Source organism: Moschus berezovskii, chromosome 14, assembly GCF_049115385.1.
Source record: "Moschus berezovskii isolate FMDL1 chromosome 14, NW_MosBer_1.0, whole genome shotgun sequence".
Classification (NCBI taxonomy): domain Eukaryota; kingdom Metazoa; phylum Chordata; class Mammalia; order Artiodactyla; family Moschidae; genus Moschus; species Moschus berezovskii.
This window is the reverse complement of record NC_142473.1, coordinates 44,121,264-44,139,383: the sequence shown is the minus strand read 5'-3', so window position 1 is coordinate 44,139,383 and position 18,120 is coordinate 44,121,264. Positions and strand designations below refer to the sequence as shown.

General features: G+C 43.5%; 1 protein-coding gene across 1 annotated transcript; it reads left to right on the top strand.

Moving 5' to 3' along the window:
• The first annotated feature begins 4,055 nt into the window (after positions 1-4,055).
• RASSF10 (Ras association domain family member 10) lies at positions 4,056-9,885 on the top strand. The gene has a single exon (XM_055423344.2). The coding sequence runs from the start codon at positions 4,533-4,535 to the stop codon at positions 6,069-6,071; it is 1,539 nt and encodes a 512-aa protein (XP_055279319.1). The 5' UTR covers positions 4,056-4,532; the 3' UTR covers positions 6,072-9,885.
• Positions 9,886-18,120: the final 8,235 nt, after the last annotated feature.

The following is an 18,120-nucleotide window of genomic DNA, read 5'->3' as shown; positions in this document are numbered from 1 at the left end:
CAGTTGCCTGTGCATATTTAGAGATAAGGAGATCTGAAAGAGATGCCTAGATTTGGGAGCCATGGTATACTGCTAGTATTAACTCCCTGGCGGTTGGTGAGATAATCCTAGGAGGAGGTGCAGAAGCAGGAGTCACAAACTCAAATGGCTATGGTGGGCAGGCAAGTTGTGGAGATAGATGAATTGGGTCCTATAAGAGACACAGAGGATGTTGGGGTCATGGCCACTTGGAAAGGGTTTGCTCCATCTAAGATGGCCAGAATTGGCCTATGGACTTCCTGTTGCAACAGACAGACTTTCAAACTTATCCCTCTGCATCATCCCCAATTTCTTATAAAGAATCTTCTGGCAGGTAGTTAGCTATTCATAAAAACCCACTTCCTCTTCTTTTGAGACACTCACTACATTCCCAGCCTTCCTTGCCATTGCAAGTGGTCATGTGGCTGGGTTCTGGTCAGTGGGATGTGAGGGGAAGCAGTGTGCTTCATTTCTTGGCCAAGGCCTTGAAGGAAAGGCTATGCTCCTTCCTCCTCTGCTTTTCCTCTGGCTGGATTTAGATGATGAAGCCTAGAGGACTTTGGAGTCAAGAGATGGAAGCAACCAGGATCCCTGTATCATTGTTTGGAATAAAGCAACCTACCAACCAGGATATCTGCTTTTGACTATTGTGTCAGAGAAAAATAAACCTTTGTTACATTTGAGCCATTATACATGCTTGACTCTATTATTACTACAGCCTCACCTAATCTAACAAATATATTTCTAATCAAACAAATACTAAACTAGTCTTGACTGTGATCTCTGTAAGGGCAGGGACCATGCCTGTCTAATTCATGGCTGTAGCCTTAACATATAGCCCAGGACACAGGTACTCAAAATGGGTGGAAAAAGCTAGCTATGTTTTATTGAGCATTTATTGTATGCCAGATACCATACTAAATTTTTAATGTGTTGCACATAATTTCATGTTCATGACAATTCAAGGGGTTGCAAAGAGTCAGACACGACTGAGCAACTGAACTGAACTGAACTGAGGACAGCACAATATCTTAGATATTATTTATCTTAGTGTTCCTTACAGAATTAAGTAAGATTAAGGGCCTGCCATGCAACAAGCACTAAGGACCAAAATATAAATAAGATAGTCAATTCACCCTTTCAAAGAGCTCTTAAGTCTTGAGGGACAAACAGACATGAGAAAAAAAATAATACATCACATTGCAAAGTAACCTGTGCACCAAGAGAGGCAAAAGAGAAAGAAGGAGCCCGTTCAACTCGGAGGAGGAAGGAAAGAATTCCTACACCTCATGATGTTTGAGCTGAGCTTCTGCAGGACGAGTAGAAGTTGTTTAAGAGTGGTCCTAATAAGCAGAGAAAGCATGGACAAAAGCATGAATGCGTCAGGATGCAGATGCTGCTCTGAATGAATGAGGTGTTGACTTGCAAGGATGTAGGATTCATTCATTCATCCATTTTTTTAATTCAATAGATAACTAGTAAACCTAGAATGTGCTAAATGCAGAGGATTCAAAACTGAGCAAAGAAGATATGATCCCTCCCTTTGTGGAGCTTAAAATCTAGGAGGGATTGCAGCTGAGAACAAAGGGACTGCAGCTGATAACAAACTCTAGCAATCATGAGGGAGAGGGGAAGGAGGCAGGGATAGCCAAGCATGTGAGGGAGGAGCTAAAGGGTGGGCTGGACCAGATTATAAGAGACCCCCAATACCATGCTAGGGAGATGAAAATGCCGCTTGAATCCATTATCAAGTCCTGCATCTCCAGCCTCCCCTGACAGCTCTGTTTTGTCCAGTCCTCTCACTGCCACTATTCTCAGTGCAGGCCACTGTCTCCTCCTTGAATGAATGTGACAGTCTTCTAAAGGGCCACCTGGCTGACTGCCCCCCCCCCATCATCCTCAATGCAAACAGAGTGATTTTTCAAAATGGAGAATGGTTACATTATGGTCTCTCATAAGCAGAAATCTAAGATGGCTCCATGATCTCCATCTCCTCGTGTTACTCTGGTGATTATCTTACACAGCAAAAGGGATTTTGCAGTTAGTTAGGGCTACTAATCAGCCTGTAAGACAGAGAAATTATCCAGGTGACTCTGCCTAATGAAATGAGCCCTTTAAAAGCAAGAGTTTCTCCGGCCTGTAGCAGAAGGGGGAATCACAGAGACTTCAAGCCAAGGAGGAATCAAGGGATTTGACATGCTGTTGATGGCTTGTGGATGAAGGGGGGACTGATATGGAAAAGACCTGAGGGAGGCTTCCAGGAGTTGAGAGTAACCCCAGCCAATAGCAAGCAAGGAACCAAGGACCTCACTTCTACAACTGCAAGGAACTGAATTCTTCCAACAACCTGAGTGAGCTTGGAAATGGATTCTTTCCCAGAACCTCCATATGAGCGCTCAACCCAGCGAAAACCTTGCCTTTAAGCCTTGGGAGACCATGTGCCAGAAGACCCAGACATGCCATGCTGGTCTTCTAACCTGCAGGACTAATAAAAAGGGTGTTATTTTAAGCCACTAAATTTGTGGTAATTTGTTAACAACAATAGAAGACTAATACACCATGTGACTCCTAATCCTCCAATAAAATTTCTATTGTAGACTTAACAGGTCCAAGCATCTAATCCTCATAGCAGTCCTTTTAGAGTTATTAGGTAGGTTTTTTAAACATTTAATTGAAGTATCGTTGATTTACAATGTTGTGTTAATTTCTGCTGTACAGAAAAGTGATTCAGTTATATATATATATATATACATATACTCAGTTATATATATATATATATACACATTCTTTTCCATTATGGTTTATGACAAGATATTAAATACAGTTCCCTGTGCTATACAGTAGGACCTTGTTGTTTATCCATCCTGTATAAAATAGTTTGCATCAGGCAGGTATTTGTATTATCACCATTTCACAGGTGAAGCTCAGAGAGATGAAATACTTTTTCTAAGATTGCAGAGGTAGTAAGGGACAGGTTGAGATTTTTCCTCAGGAAGTCTGACCTCAGAATCCACACTCCATGACTTCTCATTGCCCTTAGGATCAGTCCAAATACCGACACATGGAATTGTCCCATCTACTTATTTTTCCTTTGGATGACTCAAATGGTGCGTTCAGTCTTGCCAAGATGACACTTCCCCAGAAATCCTTCCTCAACTCTTGCAGATTGAGTAGGACACTATTCTAGTATTCCTCTGGCACTTCATGCTCCCTGTTATCAGAGCACAGAAGGTCCTGTGTTGGACACGTTTAGCACCTGTGTTGAATACTGGAGCACAGTGGGTACTCAAATATTTATCGAGTGCATGAATGAAAGAATAAATAAAATATTTTATTCAAGAGGCAGTGAGGAGCCATTCAAGGTCTTGAAGCAAAGGAGTGATCTTATCAAGCCTATGCTCCAAGGACAAGTTGGGAGCAAGACTTGCACACAATGAACCATCCTCATCAGCATCTGAGGATGAAAAAAAAGCTTATTTGCATTTTGCTCTTAGATTTCTTGAGCTGTGCAAGCTGGCTCTTATCTCCACTTGACCACATCTGGGGACTGGGTAATGCCAGAAACTGTCGCGGTAACGACGAGGTTTCTCTTTATGAAGGTGGGATCTGGAAAAAGAGCTTGGGCCTGGAACACCCTCTAGAATCAGGGGTCCCCTACCAAGAAGGCTATGCGACGCCGAGGCTACGTGAGGAGTCAAAGACACGACGATGCCAGGAAGTACCCCGCAAGTCTAGATTTTACTAATCTAATCTATACTTGCTCCTGGAGCACACTGCCCCGCCAGTTCTCCTTCCATATGCAAACTCTGCCTTCAGACTAAGAAGACCGAAGGCCTTCCGCGTTGTAGACTGCAGTTACAGATCCCAGCTAGAGGTCAGGTTAATCTTCGTTAGAGATGCTCAGCGTCTCGGTTTCTCTGTGCCGGGGCACTTGTCAGACGGCGCTGCTCTGAAAGTCCAGGAAACGCCCCTGGGGCGCCAAGAAAGATGCAAAAGTCAGTCTAGCTAGCTCTAGACCCAAGGAGAGGAGCCAGTGGGCCCAGGGAGACGCAGAGCTAATCCGCGCCGAGGCACAGGCTCCAGGCCCTTGGGAGGAGGGGTCCCGGAGTCCCCCTCTCACAGCGACGCGCTGCAGAGTCCCCAAGCCCGCAGGGCGGGAGGGGGGCGGGCCTGGGCTCCGCGCCTGCCGCGTTCTGGCAGCAGCTCCGGGCGCTGGGAGCGGGAGGGGGAGGAGCCACGTGGGGAGGAGCAAAACCCAAAGGCCCGGGGAAGCTTGGGCAGAGCCGAGCCGCGGGAGCCCCAGCCCCGGCGCGCGGTTCTAGGAGCGCACCGTCCCGGCGGGGCCCCGCGTCAGCTTGCCTTCCGTGCGCAGCGGGGAGAGGGGCCGCTGCTGAAGAGAGCGAGGGTCCCGAGCTCCAGTCCTTCTTCCGGAGCTGCTGGGCTGCCTGCTGCCCCTGCCGCCCCAGTGGGACTCGGCCCCCCGCGCCCCGCGCCACCTGCGTCCCGGTTGCGCCATGGATCCTTCGGAGAAGAAGATATCAGTGTGGATCTGCCAGGAGGAGAAACTGGTGTCCGGCCTCTCCCGCCGCACCACTTGTTCGGATGTAGTGCGGGTGCTCCTGGAGGATGGCTGCCGGCGGCGACGGCGGCAGCGGCGGAGCCGGCGGCGGGGGGCGGCCGGCGACCCGCCAGGCCCAGGAGAGCTGCCGGAGTCCCTGGACGAGGACGACGAGGACGACGACGATGAGGCGCTGCCCCAGGGCATGCTGTGCGGGCCCCCGCAGTGCTATTGCATCGTGGAGAAGTGGCGGGGCTTTGAGCGCATCTTGCCCAACAAGACGCGCATCTTGCGCCTCTGGGCCGCCTGGGGCGAAGAGCAGGAGAACGTTCGCTTCGTGCTGGTGCGCAGCGAGGCGTCGCTGCCCAACGCGGGCCCCCGCAGTGCCGAGGCGCGCGTCGTGCTCAGTCGCGAGCGCCCCTGCTCCGCGCGGGGGGTCCCAGCGCGGCCCAGCCTAGCCCTGACCCAGGAGAAGCAGCGACGGGTGGTGCGCAAGGCCTTCCGCAAGCTGGCCAAGCTCAACCGGCGGCGCCAGCAGCAGCCGTCGTCGCCCTGTTCGTCCACGTCGTCGTCCGCAGCCTCATCCTGTTCGTCGCCGTCGCCGCGGGCCACCGAGAGCGCCTCGCTGGAGCGTATGGAGACGCTGGTGCACTTGGTGCTCTCCCAGGACCACACCATCCGTCAGCAGGTGCAGCGGCTTCGGGAGCTGGACCGCGAGATCGACCGCTACGAAGCCAAGGTGCATCTGGACCGCATGCGGCGACACGGAGTGAACTACGTGCAGGACACCTACTTGGTGGGGGCCGGGATCGAACTCGACGGTACCGGCCCAGGAGAGGAGCCCGAGCCGGAGCCCGAGCCGGCGGCAGCGACGACAACGACGCCAACGCCGCCGCCCCTGGACGGCGAGGCGAAGGCGGTGGCGCTGGAGGAGCTGGCCCGGCGCTGCGACGACCTGCTGCAGTTGCAGGAGCAGCGGGCCCAGCAGGAGGAGTTGCTCGAGCGCCTCTCGGCCGAAATCCAGGAGGAGCTGAACCAGAGGTGGATGCGGAGGCGCCAGGAGGAGCTCGCAGCGCGGGAGGAGCCCCCGGAGGCCGAGGGCGGCCTCGACGGTGAGCTGCTGCTGGAGCGCGAGCGGGTCCGGACGCAGCTCAGCACCAGCCTCTACATCGGGCTCCGGCTCAACACCGACCTGGAGGCCGTCAAGTCGGACTTGGATTACAGCCAGCAGCAGTGGGACAGCAAGGAGCGCGAGCTCCAGGGCCTTCTCCAGACTTTGCACACGTTGGAGCTGACGGTAGCGCCCGATGGGACTCCGGTGTCCAGTGGGCCCTCGCGGGACCCTGGGCCGCAGGCCTGCGCCGAGGTGTGGGTGGACCAGGCCCGCGGACTGGCCAAGAGCTGTCCTGGTAACGACGAGGACTCGGACACCGGGCTGAGCTCCATGCACAGCCAGGATTCGGACTCGGTGCCCGTGTGCGAATCCCTTGTGTAGGAGGAGCTGGGTGGGAGGGGGAGACGGCCGCCTCTCCCTTCCTTAAACAACTCCGGCCTGGCCGGCTCAGGGACTTGAAACCCGGAGGGGAGTGGGCCCGGAGCTTTCGCCGGCCAGCAGCCCTCTGACTGGGCAGCGGGAGGGTGGGGGACGCCGGGCCTGCGCGGCGCTGCTCAGGCCGCGGAGTGAAAGTGGAGGGTGTTGCTGGACGAGGAAGTTGGGTCTCCACTACAAGCTCTCTCAGGGGAAGGAAGGAGGGAGCAGGTGAAAACCCCCTTATATTGGAAAACAAACGCCCCAGGAAATTGACGTGGTCCGAGCCCATTTTCAAAAAAAGAAAAAGAAAAAAGTATTATGGCGATTTCATCAATTTTTTGTATGGGAAGGACTGATGGCAGCTAGAACTTTAGCTCGTGGTATAAAATACTTTTTAAAGAAACACTTGGGTGAAAAGGAAATTCCTTGAATGTTAATTGACTGTGAACGTGTTAAAACTAGCCAAAGAGGACGCACTGGTGTTGGCCTCAGCCTTACATCTTTGATAAAAACCCATAGGCACCCAAATCCTGGCTGTTTACATTTCTGCATATTTGGGAATTACCCATCTGCTAAACTCTTTGCCTTTTATTTTCTTTCAAAGACTAACTCTGTCTCCTCCTAGCAAATACAGTATATGTTAAAATAGGGTCCTTTTTCTCAAACTCACCTTTTATTATTCTCAAAGCCAAACCTAACCCTTTGAGATACAGAATCAGGGTGGACATAACCCCTGGTTAAAATTTAATCTAGGCCCTTTACAATTTGCTCCTGCAAAGGTGATGTGTGTTGTCCTTTTATTCTTATTGCCACTCAATCCTTCAGACACTGTTATTCCAGAAAAAATAAAAGGGAAGTTGCAGAATTCAAGTACAACTACATTTGCTGTTTAATGAGCACTCTGATTGAAAGGTAAGCCTTGAAAGCAAAGATCTTTGTTAGTGTTCAACTTTTTAACTAAGCTACATGATTAAAACCAGCCATGACCTCAACAGATTTTACCAAACAAACCCAAGTCTATCTTTGGTCAGAGATTAATTAGTTACTTGTCCAAACCTAAATCGAGATAGTGTAAATATCAAGTTTACTAGATAAGACCTGAAAAGGAAACATAACATAAAACGATCTAATAGTACATCTTAGGTGAAGAATTTGGTTCACAACAGCACGTAGCCATTGATAAAAGCATATAAAATGGAGCTAAAGACTTGACTTGAATTGCTCTTGTCTGGCTCACACCTTTGCAGACACCACAGCATGCAAGTGCAATGCTTCTCTCTTAATAGCTAGTGACAGAGCCCTGTGGGGACTCAGTGTAATTGTTCCAGTTATTTCAATGAAAACTTATCAGTTGTAGCTAGTTGTTGCCCGGGTGGAAGGAGCCTGCTGGTGGTGTTCCCTCCGGAGCTCAGAACTTCTGAGGAATGTGGGGATCTAATCTCTCCTGAGGAGGTATTAACAATGGGGTGTGTGTGCGGTGCCAGCCTGGTATCAGCCTCACTGTGTAGGGGCTGGCTCCAGTTTCAGTACTACATGGGAAGATAACTTAAGGTCTTGCTTTATAAAGAACTTTCTTTCCTTGGAGAGATTCTCTACTTGTTGCCAAGAGCGACCTGCTCACCTGACCTCCTCAAACCATTTGAGCTGTCTCCTTTTTAAGAGACAGGCTTCCCCCCACCCTCCACCATCACCATGCTATTACAACATGTGTAGATATTTTCAGATTTTCAAGCAAAATGGGAATTAAAAGGCCGTTTTCTTAATTGATGTTTTCCAAAGACATTAGCTGGCATAATTATGGTTTTTTCATTTCATCTGATGCAGAAAACACCTATGGATTTGGTCTTGGGCATGACTAAAATGAGGAAGGGACCAAAAGAAACCCACTGTCCCTAGACAATCATCTGATCCCATAAACACAAAGCCTAATGATAGCTTTCTTTTGGAGGCAGAGGTAAAATCCTCATTAGAGTGTGACAAACGCTACTTGTCTGAATGGTTTATGCTGGCAATAGCCTGACCTGGTGGTTTTAAAATTATTGTGCTTTTTTCCCCGCCCCCAGGGTGGCAGGGGAGGTGGTTCTTGGACGTTTATTAACTCAAAAGAGAACACAGAAGTTGGCAGAACAGGACTGCCTGGCAGAAAGGGGCTGTTTTCCTTTTCACTATTATTATTTTAAACTTTGACAGGCTGCTGATGTCAGCAAATATGCCTGAAGCCCATAAAGCAAATAAGCCACATCACAGGGAGAAGGCCTGCAGGGTTTTCTGGTGCCCTCTTTCTAGAACCTTCCTATGCTGGCCACCGGAAGATGCTTCTCCAGCTACCTCTTCAGGCAGTGAAGGAGGTTTTGTTTATAACAAAGGGTGACCCAGTCTGCCCATTTTTTCTTTCATCCAAATCAACTATTATATCCCCCAAAGGCACTTTCTGTGTGGGTAGGAGAAAGGAGAACAGGGTGAAAAAAAGAAACAATGGTTCCTTTTACTGAGAACTCTTGCAAGCCTGAGGAAGGTGAAATATGGGGATAAAAAGTAGCGAAACAGTGCCTGTGCTTGGAAAGTGCCTCGCAAATGCTGCCGCTGCTGCTAAGTCGCTTCAGTCGTGTCCGACTCTGTGCGACCTTAGTCTTAAAATTTCATTCACTTTTAAAACAATCAGCATGCCACTAAGAAATGAGAATGAATGCGTAAGAGTGAATGCACCAGCCCCAGGATTTAAGTGTGCCGGGAAAACCACCTCCTGTCCTGTGCTCCACGTCTAGCAGAATTCCTGGGGAGGAATCAGCAAGCTTGTGGAGGAGAGGATGAAATGGAGCCGGCTCCTTACCACCAGCCCCATCTTTTTTTGGAATTGGTAGAATTTATTGTATCTTTGATCTTAGTGATCCCATTCTCGGCCATCTCCCAAGCCAAAAAGATTTTATCTGGCATCTCTGTTTACTTTCTCATAAAACAGGACAATGGTGATGATGATTTGCTAATTACAAAATTTATGTTCTATACTCTTTATGGTGGTCCTAAAAATAACAAATAAGAAGGAAGTCACTCAAAATCACGTCACCTAAAGCTATCATTGTCAAAATTTGGTATATTTCCTTCCAGACCTTTTGAATTGTGAAGATTTTTATTTTGCCTCTTTTTTTAAAATATAATTTTAATGAGATTGTCTGAATGCTTTTGGGCTCAGATTTCAACAGATTCCTTGTATACGGCTCCACCCATGCATTGGAGGCACCCCATTGCGTATAATTGTTCTCATGTTATTAGGTTGTTCCCCCTTTTTTTTTCTATTATAAAACAACACTGTGATAAGCTTCTTTGTGTTCGTATCTGTTTTCCTAATTAGATACTGCTCTCCACCAATAAGATAAGTTCCCCAAAAGAGAATTCTCAGGTCAAAGAGTACAAACACTTAAAGCCTTGATACTTAATTGCCAAATTGCCTTTCAAAAGATTTGGTCTAATTACAATCTGCCTTGCATAACAGTACATGTTTCACCACACCTTGACTCTCATTAGGTATTGTATTTTGTTAAGAAAGTATTTTAACCAAAATTAATTAGTTAATTCATTGTGGCCCCTGGAACCCAGGACTGGAGACCACTGACTTAAAATATCCATACAGCCTGAAGGGCAGGTCATCCGATTAGAAGTGTTAAGAGGACACGGTGCTTTCTATTCTTCCCACTTCTTTAATTTCCCTGAACTCTTGCTTATTAGTAGCAATCTTGTCTAGGGGACCCATGTGAGCAGGAGGGCCAAAAACTCTACAAGAGCAACTTAAGGGGATTAATGAATAGAATCAGATTTATAGAAAGAAAATATTCACTGTCTTTTTCCATCTTGAGTCTAGTAGAAAAGATTATCCTCAGAAGGTGGTATCATAGAACATACTTGATTTCATGCTTCTCCCTATCCATCCTATCAAAAATTAAACCAAAATAAATACATAAGCCCACTTGTTTATTAACAGCCTATAATTAACAGTTTAGATTTTTCTAGGCATTTCTTTCTACATTTGATACTATACTTGAATTCACCCTTAAATTCTTGAAAAGGGAAAATTTGGTCATGACAATTTGTGAGACTTTCCGTGTGAAAGAGTTTGTGGAATGCGTTCTCTTAAAAAGAAACGAAGGGAAATGAGGAGGGACTGTCTATTCTTGAGCACTTTCCAAATACTAGCTCCTCGTGCTGAGTTCCCGCGCATTTTTTCCCTACATTCGTCTTTTGTGATAGACCTTTTTAACCTCCAGTTTTTATAGATAAAGAAGCTAAGGCCACCCACGTGGTGAGTACTAGATGCAAGAGTCTAACCTAAGCCTGACTAAAATCTGTACCCATTTTGCTGCATCACTCCAGGTACATTTACCCAAGAAATGCTCTGCACACTCAGAAAAAAGATTGCTCACAGCCCTCAGTGTTGGCACTAGAGAAAGCGGTACTCAGAGACTATCAAGTCTTATTCAGGTGTTTCCACCAGAGAGATGGAATGATTTTTTTCAAAACCATAGGGCCAGTAAGTGTGAGCATTTAGGAGAAGATGAAGGAGGAGAAATTCCTGTGTAAATATCTGGGCATCTCTCTGAGAGCTGAAAACTTCGCCAGTGTTCTCACATAAAATTAGTACCCTCTGTGTCACCACGGAGACTTTGACTGAGTGTCCCAAGTTCAAGGTGCACAGTCAGCAACTGGAATCCTTGGCCATCAGAGCAGACAGCAGTGCCCTGTTCACAGTCACATCTGGAAGGCAGTACCAACCAGGACTTTGCAGGAGCTGTTGCCAGCTTTTACCAGGTCTTGTTCCTTATTGAGCCTCTGGTACTTGAGGATCGGAGAAGGGTGAAGGGAGGCAGAGTTGGGTCTTCCAAAGATCCCTGTGCCCATGGTGTTGGGCAGGCACACCTGATTTAGGGCATTTCTGTGTCCATGCTGACTCCACCGCACATGTGGACACCTAGAGTGGATTGCTGTGAAAGACCACTGCCCCAATCTCTGCCCCTCTCATCCAGTCCCATGCAAAATTTTCCTGTTTCAAACATCTCCAGGATTCCCTATTGCTTTCAGGATAAAATCCACATTTCTTAGCACGATTTATAAGGTTGTTGATTAGCCAGCTCAAGACCTGTCTTCAGAGTCATCCTTTCCCACCTTAAGACCACAGAGTTGAGTGGATCATATTTCTTCATTGAGGTCACACTGCCATCCTCAGTTTGTACAAGGTCCCTCTTCTAATTTTTACTTCATGTTTCCTCCCCCAATCCTACTTCCATTTCCTTTCTCCCCACCATAGACACCTATTTTAGTGTAGTCTATAATCTTCCAAAGCCATCTTAACACATACAGGGCTGTCATGTTGCACACCTCCAGGGGGCACCATTCATGCTGTATTCTGGAATCGTGCAGCAGAGGGCACCATTCACATAGGAAACTGTGTGAATAGTAATCCTGAAGTTGAGCAATGCACTGGCACAATCTATTTGCTTCGTTTATGTATCCTTGGAAAGTAGAAAGAAACAGTCTGTGGGCTTATGTTCAATATATATGACCTTTGTTGAGCTACAAAGCTCATTGTATTTCTCTCTTTTTTACACGATATTGTGTTTGTGTGAGCACCCCACACTACAGTTTGTAAATCTAGTTCATTATTTCTGACCTGCATAGTACACTGTTACTTTAATTTATACATTTCCTTAGTGGGCTTCCCTGGTGTCTCAGAAGGTAAAGAATCTGCTTGTAATGCAGGAGACCTGGGTTCGATCCTTGGGTGGGGAAGATCCCCTGGAGAAGGGAATGGCAACCCACTCCGTATTCTGGCCTGGAGAATTCCATGGACAGAGGAGCCTGGACAGTGGGCTACAGTCCATGGGGTCGCCAAGAGTCGGACAGAAACTGAGCAACTAACATTAGTGAGGGACATCTAGATTGTAACGAAGTCCTCAAACAATGTTGCAGTAATGTCTGCAATGTTGCAGACAGAGATCAATGGCCATATGTGATAATTTGAGGTTTAAAACCCAGCTGTTTCAGTGCTGAATGGCTTAATTGCTCTTCCAAAAGGCTCTACCAGGTCAGGCTTTCATCAGCAGTGAAGATTCCCATTTTCCACACAGTCTTACCAGCACTTGATATTATCCAACTTTCTACTATTTACAAGTTGGCTTTACTTGACATTTCTTTTTGAGTTCTAGGTGAAATTGACCTTCGTACGCTCATTATCCTTTGGGTTATTCTGTTCACTGCCTGTTGCTATCAACCATTTTCCCTTTGGGTCTCCTCTTTCTGGCAGATTTGCAAGAGTTCCTTACTTCTTCTGAATGTTACTTTCTTATTAACCTTAGAACAAGTGTAAATATCTTACTGTAATTTGTCCTTCATCTTTAACTATGTCTTTGGTATTTGTTGTTGAAAAAATGAATTTTTTACTACAGTCAAATCTAGCACCCCCATCTTTCCCTTATGGTTTGTGGTTTAGAGTTCTTGGTTAAGAAGTTGTATAAAAGAATGACACGATATTTTCTTCTACTAATATTGGCCTCACATCCTCCGCCCACCTCTTCATTGTGTCTTTTCCTTTCCCTCACTCTTTTTATCCTCTCCCTCCCTGATTCCTTTCTCACTCACATTAACTGGAATACTTCTAAAGAAAGGTTCTCCCTTTTGTCAAATGTCACCCTGAAGAACAGTTTACATGTTGATTATCCTGAAATATAGGATAAAAGCAGCATTTCTACATTTTATTTTTATTTACGGCATTCAAAATAATATGATTTTCCCCCTAGCATTCTCCAAAGGTGGCTAATGAGCTTTTTATCCTATTGCTCATCCTTTTGGGAATCATTATTAAATTTTGACCTTAAAATATTTAATGTGTTTCAATCTACTGTATTTTTGGTACTATTATTGGCTGAGTGGGAGCTTCTTTGGTTAGTTCTGAATCCTTTTCACACATTTTTCATAATCTTTGATAGCTTCCTTTGCTCTTCGTTGTGTCAAGATGTTCCAAGCTCAGACTGTACATTTTCTGACTCAGACCTGAAATCAACCATCGCTATAAGAAGCTCTGATTCCTTTTAATGGGAAATGCTATATCTTTTTAATTAAAAAATTTAAACTTTATATTGGAGCATAGTTGATTAGCAGTGTGTTAATTTCGAAGTGATTCAGTTATTGTTATTGTTCAGTCGCTAAGTGGTGTCCGACTTTGTGACATGCACGGCAGGCTTCCCTGTCCGTCACCAACTCCCGGAGCTTACTCAGACTCATGTCCATTGAGTCAGTAAGGCTATCCAACCATCTCATCCTCTGTCATCCCCTTCTCCTCCTGCCCTCAATCTTTCCCAGCATCAGGATCTTTTCAAATGAGTCAGCTCTTTGCATCAGGTGGCCAAAGTATTGGAGTTTCAGCTTCAACATCAGTCCTTCCACTGAACACCCAGGACTAATCTCCTTTAGAATGGACTGGTTGGATATCCTTGCAGTCCAAGGGACTCTCAAGAGTGTTCTCCAACACCACAGTTCAAAAGCATCAATTCTTCAGTGCTCAGCTTTCTTTAGAGTCCAATTCTTACATCCATACATGACTAATGGAAAAACCATAGCCTTGACTAGATGGACCTTTGCTGGCAAAGTAATGTCTCTGTTTTTTAATCTGCTGTCCAAGGGACTCTCAAAAGTCCTCTCCTGCACCACAGTTTGAAAGCAGCAATTCTTTAGTGCTCAGCCTTCTTTATGGTCCAATTCTCATATCCATACATGATTACTGGAAAAACCATAACTTTGACTATACAGATCTTCATTGGCAAAGTGATGTCTGCTTTTCAATATGCTAAGTTTGTCATAGCTTTCCTTCCATGGAGCAAGCATCTTTTAATTTCATGACTGTAGTCACAGTTCACGGTGATTTTGGAGCCCAAGAAAATAAAATCTGTCACTGTTTCCATTGTTTCCCCATTTATTTGCCATGAAGTGATGGGAACTGATGCCATGATCTTAGTCTTTTGAATGTTATTTTAAGCCAGCTTTTAAACTGTCTTCTTTCACCCTTATCAAGAGGCTCTTTAGTTCCTCTTTGCTTTCTGCCATTAGGGTGGTGTCATCTGCATATCTGAGCTTGTGGATATTTCTCCTAACAATCTTGATTTCAGCTTGTGATTCATCCAGCCAGCATTTCTCATGATGTACTCTGCACATATGTTAAATAAGCAGGGTGACGATATACAGCCTTGAATGTATCCCTTTCCCAATTTTGAACCAGTCCGTTATTGCATGTCCTTTTCTAACTGTTGCTTGTTGACCTGCATGCAGGTTTCTCAGGAGGCAGGTAAGGTGGTCTGGTGTTCCCATCTCTTTAAGAATTTTCCACAGTTTATTGTGATCCACACAGTCAAAGGCTTTAGTGTAGTCAATGAAGCAGAAGTAGACGTTTCCCTGGAATTTCTTTGCTCTTTCTATGATCCAGTGAATGTTGGCAATTCAATCTCTGGTTCCTCTGCCTTGTACATTTGGAAGTTTTCAGTTATACACATACGTGCGTCTATTATTCTTCAAATTATTTTTATCATTTAGGTTATTAAGCCAGAGTTCTGTGTTCCACACAGTAGGTCCTTGTTGGCTATATATTTTAAATATAGCAGTGTGTACATGTTAATCTCAAACCCCCAATCTACCCCTCCTCTTTCCCCTGGTAATCATAAGTTTGTTCTCTGTGAGTCTATTTCTGTTTTGTGAATAAATTACTTTGTAACAATTTTAAAGAGTCCATATATAAGCAATATCTTGTGATATGTCTTTGGCTTACTTCACTTAGTATGATAATCCCTAGGTCTATCTATGTTGCTGCAAATGGCATTGTTTCATCCTTTTTAATGGCTGAGTAATATTCTATTGTATATATGTACCTCATCCTCTTTCCTCTCCTCAACCCCGATAACCTCTATTATCTTCGGTGGAGAAATGTCTTCTCAAGTCCTTTGTCCACTTTGAATTAGACTGTTTTTGTTGTTGTTACTCTTATTGTTGGGTTGTAGTTCTTTGTATATTCTGAATATCAATCCCTTATCAGATGTATGATTTATAAATATTTTCTCCCATTCCATTTATTGCCTTTGTTGATGGTGTGTTTGATGCATAAGTTTTTTGTTTAATTTTTTTTTTATGGGATCCAACTTACTTATTTTTTCCTTTGTTGTGTTTTTTTGGTGTTATATCCAAGAAATCCTTGGATTTCTTGAATGTCCGGAAGTTTTCCTCTATTTTCTTCTAAGAGTTTCATAGTTTTAGCTCTAACACTTAGGTTTTTGATGATTTTTTTTTTTTTTACAGTATTCTTGTTACTTTTATTGACAAGTGGCTTTCTGGAGGTCCTTTCTGTGCCATTCCAACTTAAGTCACTTACAAGATTTTTTTTCCTTTTTTTTTTCTTTCATTGGATGGGTAGATTTTTCTTTGACTGATTTCAAAGTTATACATTTAATTTTGCTCTTCTATTTTCCAAGCATACTTCTGCTTATTTTTTCTGACCTCTATATAAACTTGTAAGTGCTGTGTTTGCCCCCAAGCAAGATAAGAATCTTAACATACTAGTCTCACTTCTCGGGTCTCTCACCCTCTTCATTTTGATATCATCTATAATTTCAGTTATAGAAAATCTTATGTAGCTAATAATCTTTCTCAGTATATTTTATTGGGATCAATTCTTGAGCAGAATTGATATCTTTATTAATTCATTCTGTCCAAGAATATGACAATAATAAAGTATAACAAATTACTCCCAAATTCAGTGTGGCTTAAAATAATATTCATTTGTTCTCACTTATGCACCTGTGAGTCATTTGGGGGTTGGTTGATCCTGGCAATGCTCTGCTGAACTTGGCTTTAATCTGTGGGTTGGGTTTAGGTGTGGGATGGGCTTAATCTGTGAGATGGGTCTGCCATCCTCTTTGGACCAGTGGCATAGAGCTTTCCCCAAGGTCCTTTGTAGTCGTTACAGAGGCCTTAGCCTGGACTTTTTCTTTTCCACACCTTCTTCTGTGAGCCTTGGCTTGCCCAATCCAAGTCAATACACAAATGTTGAGTTCATGCTATATACCAGGCCTAGGGGTTAAGCCTGCAAAAGTAAGAATCAATAAAATAGGTAGCATTAAATAATTAAAAATGCCCTTTAAGACACTGGTATTTGGATTTTAAATTTATTAAGCCTTTTTAACTAATATTTTTCCTAAAGAGAAAACTGGTTATATAAACCATATTATAGTCATACTATTATATTGATATTACACAGATAGTAAAATAATTAGATCTGCATTGCTGACATGAAAACAATCATGTATATTATATTGTCAAATAAAAAGCAAGGAAATGGCAATAGTGTAAACTTATTTCATAGCTTCTAAAAATTAGACATTTCTTAGCTTTGTCTACAGAAAAGGCCTGGAATCAATTTCTGCCTGGGGTATCACTAACACCTATTATATTGATATTACATAGCTAGTAAAATAATTAGATCTGCATTGCTGACATGAAAACAATCATGTATATTATATTGTCAAATAAAAAAGCAAGGAAATGGCAATAGTGTAAACTTATCTCATAGCTCTAGAAGTTAGACATTTCTTAGCTTTGTCTACAGAAAAGGCCTGGAATCAATTTCTGCCTGGGGTGTCACTAACACCTATACTTGATATCTAAATACCATTTTTTTCTATTAAAAAGACTCCTTGAAGTAATGGTTGATTCCAAATTCATGATGAGAAATAGATAAGATAGGCTTGCTATATCCTGTGTTCCAGAAAGCAAGGAAACTGTAGGGGATTTAATGCTATATATAAACTCAGGGGCAACCTGGAGGGGCTTCAAAGTTAAAGACAGGAAAAAATTAATTTCAGTGAGAACAGCAGCTATAGTGATTTGAAACATACCATGAATTGAAACAAAAATATCAAAGACTAGGAGTTCACAATGATATTACAAAAAAATTTACCTATTAATCAACTTTGATTAATATGAGGTGGCTAGGATACCAAGTTGTTACTCTGGAAGTTTGTGATAAAGAGAACATTTTTTCTGTCTTTCTTGTACATGCTGTGTTTCTAAGTCAGCAGATGAGAAAAGGTTTTTCTTTACAAAAGAATTTCATCTAGCAAATGCAGAAGAAATGATAGAAAATTACCCATATGCAGCCCATAACAAATTAATGCATCTAGATAGTGATCATTGATGATATTAAAATGAGCAGGTGTCAAGTTAATGGGAAACTTTATAGTGGATGGATCAGTTGACAACACTGACATCCATGGGACGTCCAGTCATGATGTACCTCCTACTATGATAAGATAGAAAGCACTTAGCCCCATGTATTAAATATTCCACCCCAAATAATTGAGTCTGGATCTAATCAAGAGTCTAGTTCTATTGTGGCGCTTATAGGAAACAGGGAGAAGAGAAGAATATGTGGAATAATATTCTGAGTATGTAATAGTCAAATCTAGACTGGGCAATTCTATAGGGCAAAAATTCATGTATAAATAACCTAAAAGAGGGAATAGAAATAAACATTATAACTGAAAGAGACTAAGAGATATTCCAACAAGTTATGGACTTTATTTGGGATAGTAACTTGAACAAACCAAGGGTTAAAAAAATTTTAGGGACAATCAGGAAAAATAGACTGTTTATTAAAGGATGATTGCTATTTTTTGATATAGCAATGGCACAATGATTGTTTTTAAAAGGTTTTACCTGTTAGCAAAACAAAATAAAATAATATGGTGAAATAAGATAATGTCTGAGATTTGCTCGAATATTTCATGGAAAAATTGGATGGTCAGGAGAGATAAATAAAATTGGCAAGCTGTTGATATTTGTTGAATGTAAGTGATAGGTATATGGGGATACATTATACTGTTCTCTGGGTTTATGTATTGGTTCAAGGATTGTAATGGTAGAAAGTGAAAAAAATTGCAGAAGAGAAGTATAGAAAATATGTATGAATTTTTTCTTTTTAATAAAA